This window comes from Hipposideros armiger, unplaced genomic scaffold, assembly GCF_001890085.2.
Source record: "Hipposideros armiger isolate ML-2016 unplaced genomic scaffold, ASM189008v1 scaffold_502, whole genome shotgun sequence".
NCBI classification, from domain to species: domain Eukaryota; kingdom Metazoa; phylum Chordata; class Mammalia; order Chiroptera; family Hipposideridae; genus Hipposideros; species Hipposideros armiger.
The window spans coordinates 296031-309596 of NW_017731852.1; the positions used below are offsets into that span (position 1 = coordinate 296031).

A 13566-nucleotide genomic window follows, 5' to 3' on the forward strand; every position below is an offset into this window, starting at 1 on the left:
CACACACACACACACACACACACCCTTCCCGCTACAGCGCGCCCCGCCCCCTCCCTTCATAGCCCAATTTCTCCAAAGAGCTCCGCCCCTGCCCCAAACCTGTCGCTGAGCTCCCTGTCACCAAACCCAGTAGCCACGTTTTCAGCCTCTGCTTGCGCTTTCTTCTGACCGGGTACCACGGCCTCCTATCTAAAACTCCCGCCTGGCCTGCATCACCAGCCTCCTGCGCTCCCAGCCCCTCCTGGGTTGCACTTTCTGTCTCCTTTCCTCAGCTTCTCTGCTGCCCCCTTTTTATATGCTGGGGTTCCCCATGGCTGTGTCCTGGGTGTAAACGCGTCTGTGTGTACACACCCAATAAGCAGGAGGTTTACTGCAGCAGGGAGTGCTAAGAACAGGGAGTGAGTTTTTGAGTTACGGGTGGGTTACCTAGCCCCCGACCTGGGAAAGTGAGCGCATGTCTGGGGAGTCCATATGCCCCCTCACACGCACAGAAGGTGTTGGGCACCTTCCCTGATTTGCCTTGCTCCTTTCTAGGCCTGCTCTCAAGAAAAGCCCCATGGTCTAAAACTAGAAACCCAGGTGTCATCCCCAGCTTGCACCCGACATCTAATGAATCACCTAGTCTCATCTCTTATGCACCACTGCCTGGACCTCACCGAGGCCACCATCCAATCCTTCACAGCCTCCTCCCTGGTCTCCCAGCCTCCCTGCCTCCGGCATTATTACCCCAATCCATCTCTGCTCTGAGCATTAGTTCTTTGCCGTAACTCCATCTCTTGACCTCTCGCCCTTTTTTGTCTCATGCCCCCAGGACTGTCCCCCCGGCTCCCAGGACTTCAGGGAAATGCAGTGCTCAGAATTTGACAGTGTCCCCTTCCGTGGAAAATTCTACACATGGAAGACATACCGAGGAGGTGAGTGGGGGGCTCAAGAGGCCGTGGGAGTATCCAGCAGAAGGTGGATATGGCATCATGGTCTGTCCTGAGCCCTCCCCTCACCTGAGGAGCCAGCGTGCCAGACTGGAAGCTGGGAACCCCCATTCCTTTGGCTCGGCCTGCCCATCCTTGGATCTGGGGTCTGTCCCTCTTCACCTCACCTCCCTCAGGGAGCAAGCAGGGAGCCCCAGAGCTGGGTCTGATGGGGCTGTGCCCCCCAGGGGGCGTGAAGGCCTGTTCGCTCACGTGCCTAGCAGAAGGTTTCAACTTCTACACGGAGAGGGCGGCAGCTGTGGTGGACGGGACACCCTGCCGCCCGGACACAGTGGACATTTGTGTCAGCGGCGAGTGCAAGGTGAAGGGGACTCCCAGAGAGAAGGGAGGAATGGGGGAAGAGGGGAAGGCACCTCGCTGACAGCCCACCACCACTGCCTTCCCCAGCATGTGGGCTGCGACCGGTTCCTGGGCTCCGACCTGCGCGAGGACAAGTGCCGAGTCTGCGGGGGTGATGGCAGTGCCTGTGAAACCATCGAGGGGGTCTTCAGCCCAGCCTTGGCTGGAACTGGTGAGAGGCCCTCACTTTCCTGTCACACTCCCCACTGGGCTGAGGGAAAAGCTGGCCCCACCACAGTAGTCAAGAACAGCAAATCCTCAGACCCAGGGACCCACTGGGGTGTAGGGACCCCAAAAAGTCCTGGGGATCCAGCAATGCCCCAGAACAGGGTCAGGAACTGGCTTGGGCTAAATGTCAGTTTAAGTGTCTAAACCTTGGCAATTAAAATGTCCAAGGGGGTGGGGACCTAAATCTTACCCCTCCTTCATCCAGGAGGCCTCTTGCCCAAGTTTGGTTCAGGGGACAGTGTGGGAGTCCAGGCAGATAAATCATGGACTCACGGATGGCACAAATGGGCAAGGATGGCGTGTTCCCAGGGGCCTAGGTCCTAAGTGGTGAAGCCCATTGCAAACCCAACTCTTGACTGCTAAAACCATGATGTCATCCTGTGTGAATCAGAGCCTCCATGGTACCCCCTCCTCTCTGCCCAGGCCCAGACCTGCTGCTTGTTATGGGGTTGGGGGGTGGATTGGGCCACTTTGGTAATGAGAGAGGCAGGAAAGTTAGGTTCAATCCCAGCCCAGCTACTTTCTAGCTGTCAAACCTAGGTGAGTAGCTTTGCTTCTCTGAGCCTTAGTTTTGTCATCTCTAAAATGGGCGTGATAACACATCTATTTTCCAGGGCCAGAGCTGGGGGCACAGTGTGATGTCCCTATAAGCACTTGGTAATGGTTAGCTGCTATCATCCAGGGCCAGGGATGGAGGTAGGCAGGTGTGGGGGACGGGCTGAGTGGGTGACACCTAGCTCCACTGTCCAGGGTACGAGGAAGTCGTCTGGATCCCCAAAGGCTCTGTCCACATTTTCATCCAGGACCTGAACCTCTCCCTCAGCCATCTGGGTGAGCTGGAGGTGGGGGGATAAGGATTGGGAGTCAGCTTGGCTGGGATTCTGATCCCTGTGCTGTCCCCCAGGCCTGAAGGGGGACCAGGAGTCCCTACTGCTAGAAGGACTGCCTGGGACCCCCCAGCCCCATCGCCTGCCCCTAGCTGGGACCACCTTTCAGCTTCGACCGGGGCCAAATCAGACACAGAGCCTAGAAGCCCTGGGACCCATTAACACATCTCTCATCGTCATGGTAATGATGGGAGGGAGGTACAAGAGGACATTAGCATCCTTGTGGGGACTCTGAGCTTGACTTCCCTTGGATGCCCCCCCCCCACCCCAGGTGCTGGCCCGGACAGAGCTGCCTGCCCTCCGCTACCGCTTCAACTCCCCCATCGCCCGCGATGCACTGCCCCCCTACTCCTGGCACTACGCACCCTGGACCAAGTGTTCGGCCCAGTGTGCGGGTGGTGAGGCCGGGTGGGACCAGGGGGTGGGCACTGGTCACATGGGCTCGCCTTCTGGGCCGGGCAGAGCTGAGCGGCCTCTCGACTGCCCCCAGGCAGCCAGGTACAGGCCGTGGAGTGTCGCAATCAGCTGGACAGCTCAGCCGTGGCCCCCCACCACTGCAGCGCCCACAGCAAGCTCCCCAAGAGGCAGCGGGCCTGCAACACGGAGCCCTGCCCACCCGAGTGAGTGCCCACCAGGGTGCAGGGTCGGGGTGACAAGTGCTGCAATGACAGTACTGCTGAGATCAGAGGAGCAAGTGCTCCCAGGATTGGGGTGATGGTGTTCCCCAAGGTGGGGTCAGGGCTGTCCTGGAATCTGACACAGAATGTTGGTGCTCCCTAGTCAAGTCCAGGTAGTCACAATTTTGGGGGGTGATATACCTCCCCGCCCACAGTGTGGGTACAGGGAGATGATGTTCCAAGTATGGGTTCAGGATGCTCCCTGCAGGAGCAACAGCAATCTCCTTGTCAGTTTCCATGACGCTGGTTGCTGGAGAGGAGGGTATGCTAGTGCTCCAGGGTCACGGTGCCCTGCCTACATAGGCTCAGACCCCCACATCCCCCACAGCTGGGTTGTAGGGAACTGGTCACGCTGCAGCCGCAGCTGTGATGCAGGCGTGCGCAGCCGCTCGGTGGTGTGCCTGCGCCGCATGTCGGCCGTCGAGGAGAAAGCACTGGATGACAGCGCGTGCCCGCAGCCACGACCACCGGTCCTGGAGGCCTGCCAAGGCCCCACCTGCCCGCCCGAGTGGGCCGCCCTTGACTGGTCCGAGGTCAGCCGCCCCTTCCCGCCTGCACCCAACCCACTCCCTGTGCATCGCCGGGCAAGGCCTGGGTGCTGGATGTCCACTGAGGTACCCCTCTCCGGTCACAAGCCCCTCCCGGTAGCCCTAGTGGGCCACCTTGGACTGGTCGGAGGTTAGCTGGCCCCTTCTCTCCTCCCATTGGACCAGCATCCTCCCCATTCCCTGTGCGCGCAGGGATGGGGGTGCCCACTAAGCATAAAATGCCCCCTCCAACTGCAGTGCACCCCCAGCTGCGGGCCAGGCCTCCGCCACCGCATAGTCCTTTGCAAGAGTGCAGACCAACGCGCCACACTCCCTCCCACGCACTGCCCACCTACCGCCAAGCCGCCAGCCACCATGCGCTGCAACTTGCGCCGCTGTCCCCCTGCCCGCTGGGTGGCGGGTGAGTGGGGCGAGGTAGGTGGGTGCTTCCTGTGGGGGGGGGGCGGGGAGAGGAGACAGAGGCAGCTGGGTGGTGGCTCATCGGGGATACCTCGCAGTGCTCTGCACAGTGCGGCCTTGGACAGCAACAGCGCACTGTGCGCTGCACCAGCCACACAGGCCAGCCATCCCATGAGTGTGCTGAGGCGCTGCGGCCACCCACCGTGCAGCAGTGTGAGGCCAAGTGCGACAGCACGCCACCCGGGGATGGCCCTGAAGGTATGTGGGGCAGAAGGCCAAGGGACAACAGGAGGGCCCTATCCAGAGGAAGCCACAGGAGAGCATGGGGGTCCTCACCATTGGCAGACCTTGTCCAACCACTGAAATGCCTTCCAGTCTCCTCCAAGCCAGCCTCAATTTATTAAGTGCCCCTGTGTGCCAAGCATTTTAGGCACCTGATCCTTTTGGGGGCCCAAACTCGGGTCACTCCCCCAGTCACTTCCATGACCTTCAATTTATTCATCTCCATCAATATCATTACTTACTTGCCTAATATACTTTTTTTTTTAAAAGGTTTTATAGGGGAATTGGGGGAGGGGAACAGACAAGTTGTTGTCCTTTTGTTCTTGAGTCTAGTTGTGGAGGATGTTGCTTCACTGGCCCATTTTGGTATTATCATTGCACTCTTCCCGGGTAAGGCAGTCGCTCGCTGGCCATTGGACAACCGCTCACTCTGGCTGCCGGGCGCTCTCTCGCTGCTTGCCAGCCACTCACGGTAGTTCACAGCAGCCCACTGCAGCAGGGGCTACAGTCTACCCGGTTGCTGGCAACTCAAGGGTTGAGCTGTTGTTCACCATCTTAGCTGTAGAGGGTGCAGCATCACTGGCCCTCATGTGGGATCCGAACTGGGGCCCTGCTGCTCAGAGCTGGCGTCCCAAGCCAGCTCTTAACCAACGTGCCACTTGGCTGGCCCTAATATTCTTTCCTTAAATCAGAATTTCTTAACCTCAGGCACGATTGACATTTTGAGCCACGTGATTCTTTGTCGTGGTGCTGCCCTGTGCACAGTAGGATATTGAGCAGCATCCCTGACCTCTACCCACCTGATGGCAATAGCACCTCTCCCAGTGGTGACAACCAAATATGTCACCAGACATTCGCCAGATCCCCCCCCAAAACATCACAAGATGTCCCCTAGGGGGACAAAAATCACATCCCCTTGAGAACTGCTGCCTTAAATATAACCATTTTTCTACCTAAGTAAATTTATTTTTCATAGCAATAGGAAAATATTTCATAGCAATAGAATTACTTACTCCAGGCACAGAAACCAAACTGCCTGGGCTTACCTTCCACCTCTGTGCCTTCGTTTTCTCATCTGTCAGGGTAAAAAAAATATATTCACTTGAGAGACTCTCGCATTAGAGGGGTGAAATGAAGTAATCCACATGAAGCTCAAGGGCTCTGAGATCTGATTCCCATCCCCCTTCTCCCGCCCTCTGCAGAGTGCAAGGATGTGAACAAGGTCGCCTACTGCCCCCTAGTGCTTAAATTTCAGTTCTGCAGCCGAGCCTATTTCCGCCAGATGTGCTGCAAAACCTGCCATGGCCGCTAGGGGGCTCGCGGCCCCCTGAGCCACAAGTGGGCACCTGCTTGTGGGGAACCCAGCCTGCAGCTGGCCAGCCTGAAGGAGCCCGCGAGGGCGGGAGCTGGGAGTGAAGGGTGAGATGGAGCCAAAAGTTATTTATTGGAAGCCCCTGCAGGGCCCCTGGCTAGGAGATGGAGAGGAGCTGGCCACCCCCAGGGCCCCTCCTCAGCCCCACTCCTAGTTCACAGTGAGAGCCCTTCCAGGATGGGTTGGAGGAGGGAATAACTGTTCGCCCTAGCGCCCTTTTCACCCACCCCTACGGAGTCCCCCAAACTCCCCCCACCTTTGATCGGAATATGTACTGTGAAGAGTGGGGGTAGGGAGGGGGTCAGCCAGTGCCCTGACCCCAAGCACTGCCCTATCCCTCCACTCTGAGCTGGAGGGGGTCTATGTCCGCCGTGGGGGAGGGGAATTAGCACCACCTCCCTGAAACCCTCCCCCTGACCAGACCAGCTACAGGGATGGGGCAGAGCTGGGAATATCCACCCCAACCTCTGCCTGGCCTGTCCCAGGGGGACCCAGACATCCAGGCCGCCCCCATCATGGTGCTACAGGCTGCCCTGGAGCCCACACACTCTTCACCAGGAAGCCCTACATCAATAAAGTTCTATCTTGTGTAGATTTCTGCACGTGTTGTGTGTGTTCCCACCCCAGCAGCCCAGAAGGGGGCTTTTACCAACACAGACTAGAGTCCAGTGATTTTAGGACAAAAATACAGCTTGTCAAGGAGGCTCTCAAAGCCACACGGTCTGGCGCCTCCTACTCCGGTAAGCTCCAGCTGCACCTGCCTCCCAGAATTTCCTGTCTTCCCACCATCCTCCCTTCTTAGAACCTTTGTTTAAACTGTTTCCTTGGCCAGGTATACGCTCCCTTTCCTTCTTCACCTGGTTAATTCCAACTCACCCTGCAGTCTCAGCACAAAGTCGCCTCCTCCCAGAAGTCTCCCCTGATGCCCCCAACAAGGTGGAGGACCTCCTGCCTGCATATTCACTCTTAGTGCCTGGAAGCATTTGCTGAAGTTTGCAGGCACCAAGACAAACTGTTAAGTAAACTTGCACAGGAGGCTCATGGAGAAAGGGCGCAGGCGTCCTGGCAACCTCTAGACCGGATGCAGTGCCACAGGGATATCCCAGTTTTCCAGCCTCCCTGCCACTCTCCCAGCGTCTAGATTTCTGCCTTGGCCACCTCCTCGCTGTGTGGCATGGGGAGGTGACAACCTTTCAGAACTGCCATTGACTCAACTAGACCAGTACGTGGCCTGCTGATCTCCCAAAGATCAGGCCGTAGGCCCACACTTGATAGATCCTCTGTGTGCCAGGCGCTTTTGTGAGGGGTCACATCCCCGCTTTATGATGAGATAAATGGAAGGACCCTGGAAGTAACAGCGCTGGGGGTCTCTAAATCCAGATCTAACCTCCCAATCCAGATCTAACCTCCAAAGTCTGGGACCTTCCAGGTGCACCCAGCTCCTGGTACCCTCCACTTCTGCTTCTCTCTCTCTCTCTCTCTCTCTCTCTCTCTCTCTCTCTCTCACACACACACACACACACACACACACACACACACACACACACACACGCGCCATTCTGAAGGACCAGCAGAGGCTGCTCTGGAAGCAGATGTTTGTTCAGGGATCCCCAGAGCAGACACATGTCTGAGGTGGTTTTGATGAGACCCAAGCAGCCCAGATGCTTCCTGGGGTCACCCTGAACAGAAGGGTCAGTCCTGCAGCCAGGTGACCTGTGCTCCTTGTGGCAGCCTCTGTCACCGAGGAATTAGAGAAGGGGACTTTTGGGAACTGGCAGCAGCTGCCATCAATCCTTGACCTCTCTCTTCAGGCCCAGAGGCCCCAACGGCTCCCTCAGCCCTGCCAGCTGCTGGCGCTCTCTCCCCGCCCTCTGGGCCCAGCCTCCCTCCCCTGTAGCCGCGGGCCCCTCCCGCCAAAGGAAGTGAGAAGGGGGCTGTTGTAAGAGGAACTAGGGCTGGGAGTCTGGTGAAGGAGAAGGAGCAGGGCCATGCCAGAACCACCCCCCAGAGCTCCCTGAGCCTGCACCCCTGCCACAACCCATTTGGGCAGGAATCCAGAAGCCAACCCCCACCATGGTGAGTCCTTCAAGGGTGGGCCCTGAAGTGCTGGGGTGGGGAAACCAGCCAGGTAGATGTGCTCTGGAGGCATCAGAAAGCGAGGTGATGGAGAGGCACAGCAGACCCTTTGCAGGTCCCTCAGTACAGCTCAGGTGCCCCCAGCATCCCTCACCAGGGACCAAGCTCCCATATGGTGGTGGACAGGATGTCAGACTGATGATGGGTGCTAAGGGTGGAACAGTAACTGGAGGACAGAAGGTGGCCCTGAGGGATCACAGTGTCTGCAGGGACAGGGATAGACCCCTCTCTTTGGGGCTTAGGAAACCCAGTTTCCAGCTCAGCTTGGTCCCTCATCTTCCCTTGTGGGCTTGGGCAGGTCACTTCCCCTCTCTGGGCCTCAGTTCCCACATATGTCATATATGGAAGTCGGTCAAGATGTGAACGGTGTTTTGGGGACCTCTCAGTTGGAACTTCAGAGGGTCTGTGGGTTCAGCGATGCTGAGTCCACAGCTGGGAGGGGAAGCTGTGTCAAATGGACAGTGGAGTACAGTGATGGTATAGAGACAGCATGCCTGTGCGGGTGACAGGTGGTCTGGCTGTAGCAATCACAGAAGTCCACACCACCACTGGTACCCGTCCATGTGGGGACAACAGCGGAGATGCTGCAGTCCAATGCGTTGCTGCTTGCTGAGGTGGAGGTCTAATGACTGGTGACAGGGTGGGGAGACTCATTGTCATGGATTTAGACCCAATGGCATCATAACACATTAAGAGAGCTGGCATAAAAGGCACCCCCCGCATTTCATGCATCTGCAAACCACTTCAGCTTTCATTTTTTGTCATTCTGTCAGTGAAGGCATGTGGCTGAGAGTCACAGAGCCAGTGTGACAACTGCAGGGCTTCTGGCAGTCGCCACATGTGACTGACCAGGGTGGAGGCAGGAAGGTAGACCAAGAGACAGGGATTATATTAGTCTGAGAGGGAACATCTTCCTTCAGAAAGCTGATGATAAATTGGGCATCACTGACCCAAGGACCCATCCACGTTATTCACAGCCAAGTCACCAGATCTAGAGCTCTGGGCTTAGGACAGGAAATCTTCCAAGAAGGAGCCACGCCAGGAAGACAGGAGCTCCGATGGGCAGACTTTGATCAAAAGAACACAGGAAATGATTTGCTACTTGAAAGAAAAGCAACCCCTCCCAAGGAAGCTGTGTGAAAAATGCTTAGTCAACAGTTTGCTTGGCCCACAGAGTCTGGGAAGGGAGAAACTCAGCCCACAGGAGCATGGCAGAGAAAAAGAGTGGAACCCATCCATGAGGCCAATACCTCCAACGTCTTCCTGGTGGGTGCCAGGTGCCAGAAAGAGTGTTGAAAGACTTAGTGAGACAGCGTTTGTAAAGTGCTTCACAGAGCATGAAACATGCAGTCGGTACACAGTAGCTGCCATTGTTTGTGACGCTCGTTCATAGCTAGAATTAGTGATGGCAGCAGGTGGAAGTGACTCACTCTTTGCTGTTGAAGAGGAGTTGCTGTTGAAAGTTGGCTATGGGGTCGTTGGTGCCATTGGTGGCAGTGATGTAGCTTTTGGTGGTTGCAAGTCGGTGGTAACGATGGTTCTTGTGGGTGGGCTAGCAGTGGTGATGGTTGCCACTGGTGCCAACTAGTGATGAATATTGGTGCATGGTCGCTGGTTGTTTTCAGCTGGAGGGTGGACCCATGGAATGATAGCAATTGGTGGTCACTGTTACTCAGGGTTGGGTGGCATTGGTAGAGTTCATTTTGCTTTTGGTTGCTCACTCTTTATTTTTGGTAACTATCTCAGGAGTAGTGGTGGCTGTTGGTTTTTGAAAGGAGCACTGTTGCCCACTGTTTCAGCGGTACTTGGTTATGTGTGGTTGTTGGTGGCTGGTAGTGTGATCATGTGGTGGTTGTTCATGGTGGTCGGTTATTATGGATTGCTGCTGTTAGTGATGATGGGTGGTGATAGTAGTGGGTCATGCTAGGGACATTCCTGGTGGAAGTGGTTGTCATTTCTGTCTGATGTTGGCTGATGAGGGTTGCCATTGGGGTTATCAGCAGTTTCTGTTTGACTTTGGTGGCGGGATGGGTGAAGGATACAACTGGTTGTCCTCGGGTGGTGATGGTGGTGACATGAGTATAATGGTAGTTGTTTTTAAAGTACAGACATTAAATAGAGAGACCAGTGATGTAGCTGCTTGATCCAGGGGCAGTGGCCATGGAAAGGCTGGGGGCCAAGAGAAAATTAGGAGGAAAGACAAGGGTTCTCATGCTGGAGAATGGCCTCTGGCTAGGCAAAAAGAAAACTGAGGTCTTCCCCCAAAAGGAAGGGTAGACCCTGGGAGCCTTTGGAGGTAAGAATGTTGTTTGCACAGTCTAGGGATGCAGGGTGTGGCCCCAGAACCCCGCTGAGTTGGGGGAGGGCAGGACCAAGGGACCAGGGGTACACCAGGGGGCCAAGACAGGGCCAAGGGCGGGGGGCTGGCTCCAGCAGCCACAGCAGCTTCACATCTCCTCCTGGCTGGCAACCACAGCTCAGAGGACCCTAGTGAGGAAGGAAGTGGCTGTTTTGTTGCTCTTTCCAGCCTGGGGCTGCTCACCACCCAGGGGCAGGGAGGCCAGAGCAGTTGGGGCAAATTGCAAAAGCTCCCTCATCCAGCCCTTCCTCCTAGCCGAGCGCCCTGTGCCTGTGGGACTTGCCAACTTAAGGCAGCTATTGCTGCTGCTGGGGCTGCTGAGGAGAACTAGCACACTTGGCCTCGTTGAATCTGCACAGCTGCCCCAGGAGGTCTGTGGCCTTCAATGTTCCCATTTTCCAGATGAGGAAACTGAGGCAGGAAGGTTAGGCAAGCCGTGGTACAACCCAAAAGCAGCACAGGATTTCAACTCAGTGACTCCCAAGGTCACTTTTAACAGCCACCTTGACCTACAACCTCCTCCTACTAGTACAAGATGAGAGGCGACCAGGTGACAGGGTGGTGTACAGACCCCCGCATGCCCTGGCATGCCTATCACTGCCTCATTTGGACCTGGACTGTCTGTTCCAGAGGAACTAGGATCACGGTGATATCCACACACCCAAGGCCTTCCTGACCCGTAGCGATTGCTGCCACCACCGACTCTGCCTGGGAAGTTCATGTTGCAAGGCCTACTTCCTACAGGAAGTTTGCACTGATCGCCCCACCTCTCCTTAGCACCATCAAATGTGGACCCACAGTCTCCCATGGGAAACTCACTTCACCTGCTTGGGGTACACTGAACTCCCCTAGGCCTGGATCCACCTATATCCACGCACAGAGAGGCTCAGGAACGATATTCACTACACGGGCTCCAAATGCCCCAGCCCTACAGGAGCAATCACCTTGGTCAGAAACAGCCCCTCCCTCCTCTGGCACCAGGGAAGCCCCACCTCCCATGCCCTCTGCCTTCAGTTGTAGGGAGCTCTCTGAAGAGCTGAAGTTAGAAGCTACCTTCCCCTTCCCACCTCAGCCATCTCAAGTCCTCGACTTTCACAAGAGCCCTAGCAGGTTGAGTCATACTTGACTTGTGGTCAACTCTGACCACAACCTCTTCATTGAACCCCCGCCCCCAAGTAAGGGACTTAAGAACAAACAATTTCAACTTGATCCATGGAGAATTAAGGGCCACAGAGAGAGGGATACCCATGACACAGGGCAAGTGGCAGTCCCATCCCAATGGTACTTCATTCATTCATTCATTCATTCATTCATTCAACAAGTAAACATATGTTGAGCAGCTCCTATATCTGCTGTCAAAGATGGATCATTTCCACTAAATGCTCTTGGGGGCCACCAGCTGCCATTTCCTGAAGCACCCCAGTGCATCTTTTCTCTATGTTAGCTCATTTACTTCTCTCAGCAAATCCATGGAGGAAGTTTATTATGGAATCCATTTTACAGATGGGGAAACTGAGGCTTGGAGAAGTAAAGTGGCTTCCCAGGGTCACATAGTCAGTCAGCTGTCAAGCCAAGCCTCACACCCAATTGGTCCCATGCCAAAATTCTTCTACAGAGTGTCCTTCCACACACTGTACCCACTGGAGCAAAACCCTCTCTCCCGCTACCGCTAACAACCCATGGATTTTATGAGGACATGGAGCTAGGAGTGGATCTGGGGGTCCCAGGTGCTGGGGCAGGACACAGAGGGAGAGATGGCAGGGGCTGCAAGAGGCAAAGGACCACTCAGCCGGGTGGGGGAAGTGGGGAGGGACAGGAAGAGGAACCAAGTCCTCGGGGCCAGGAGAGCCAGCCAGACACAGCCAGCCTCGAGGCCTCTGACCTCAGAGAAAGGAAGTGGCCTTGAGTGTCAGCTCTGCCTGAGGAGCCCAGGAACATGGAGGCTAGGCTGACTCCAAAGGGGAAACCCTGGAAAGGACCAATCGTGTCTCTGCCCCAACCTCATCTGACCCAAAGCACCAACCCCAGCCACCTCTCACCAAGACCGGGCTGGGGGACAGATAGCCTCACAGAGTCCTCCCCCAGGTCCTCCCTTCCTGCTGTGTGACCTTGGGAAGGACCCCCTAACCTCTCTCTGCCATAGTTTTCTCTTCCGCATAGTGCACTTAATCATTGTACTGACCTCAGTATGTGTCGAGAGGATTAAATGAGGTAATTCACAGAAAAAGCTAAAACCAGAGTCTGGCAGAGAATAAGTGCCCATGGGCTATTAACTACTGCTGCTATTGTTGTAGTCAGTTACCATAGTTACTACCCAAGGCCCAGCCCAGTGAGGTCTTCAGAGAGAGAATCCACTTCCTGTCCCTCCCAATAGCCCCCACCCAGATCACGAATGATGCCACTTTGCTCCCGAATTTCATGTTTTTTCTCACCAACACACTCAAGTCTCCCCATCTTGTAAACAGGAAACGTTTTCCCCTGACCCGCCCCCGCCTCCCCACAGCTTCTATCCCTCTTCCCCTTCTCAGCCAGATGGTCCCGAAACATCCTCGATCCCTTTCTACACCTCCTGAACTCTCAATCTGACTTCTGCCCCTGCGGTCACCCCACTCTCCATAGGGTCCCCCTTTGTCTCCCATGAGCACAGATGATCTTCAGTAGCTTGGGGTGCAATCCATGGCTCCCTGCTTCTCCCAACTGACCCTTGTCACCTGCAGGCTGTCTCCCATCCTGGCTGCCTCTGACCTCACAGATGAACCCCTGCTCAGCCTGTCATGGGCACCCTCTCCAACCCTCCACGACACTGCTCCCACGACTTTGTCCTTCCTCCACCCCACCCTTTCCACTGCATCCCAGGATTCTTACCATCACACCCGGCACCCCATTCTTATAACAAACATTTTGACAGGCCCCCTTAAAGCTCTGAAGTGCAATTCACAGTGAAAAATGCCGACTCCCATTGTTTAAAAAATAATTAATGTATCCCCTGCAATGCATTTATAATGAAATGTGTGCATAAATATGAAAGTGCTCATGCCAGTGGCCCAAGAATGCCCACCGGAGCCACCAGATGCTCACACCTGGACATAAGTGTATCTCAATGAGCCGACAGCCCCATGCATAGGCGAGGTGTTGGCTACATGAACAACACAAGCAGCATGGACTTCCAAATGCTGAACAATTCTTAGCAAAATCTGAACAAAACTAAAGTCTCCCTTGATACAAGATAGTCACATCCCAGAAAAATGCAATTTTGCACGGGCATCAACCATGCAAAAAATATATCAATTTTCTGTTTAGACATAAAATTGAATTTAGTTCTAGGTTCCAATGATTGATTATAAACAGAT

The 13566-nt window shown here is 55.3% G+C and overlaps 2 protein-coding genes across 7 annotated transcripts in view; both read left to right on the top strand.

Moving 5' to 3' along the window:
* Positions 1–6305, top strand: part of ADAMTS10 (ADAM metallopeptidase with thrombospondin type 1 motif 10) — a 19769-nt gene extending 13464 nt beyond the window's left edge. For 4 of the 6 annotated variants that reach the window (XM_019667620.1, XM_019667623.1, XM_019667621.1 and 1 more), the window contains exons 16-26: positions 812–914; positions 1157–1290; positions 1377–1500; positions 2307–2387; positions 2461–2624; positions 2715–2841; positions 2934–3063; positions 3449–3653; positions 3906–4082; positions 4166–4325; positions 5552–6305. In XM_019667620.1, coding sequence (XP_019523165.1) covers positions 812–914; positions 1157–1290; positions 1377–1500; positions 2307–2387; positions 2461–2624; positions 2715–2841; positions 2934–3063; positions 3449–3653; positions 3906–4082; positions 4166–4325; positions 5552–5661 — 1515 coding nt within the window. In that variant the 3' untranslated portion in view covers positions 5662–6305. Of the gene's footprint in view, positions 1–811; positions 915–1156; positions 1291–1376; positions 1501–2306; positions 2388–2460; positions 2625–2714; positions 2842–2933; positions 3064–3448; positions 3654–3905; positions 4083–4165; positions 4326–5551 lie in introns of those variants that run through there. The other 2 variants (XR_002126781.1, XM_019667624.1) reach the window with 2 other exon arrangements.
* A 1409-nt stretch (positions 6306–7714) lies between these two features.
* MYO1F (myosin IF) overlaps positions 7715–13566 on the top strand; it is a 33011-nt gene continuing 27159 nt past the window's right edge. The window contains exon 1 of the mRNA XM_019667625.1: positions 7715–7797. Within this exon, the coding sequence (XP_019523170.1) occupies positions 7795–7797 (3 nt within the window). The 5' untranslated portion in view covers positions 7715–7794. The remainder of the gene's footprint in view (positions 7798–13566) is intronic.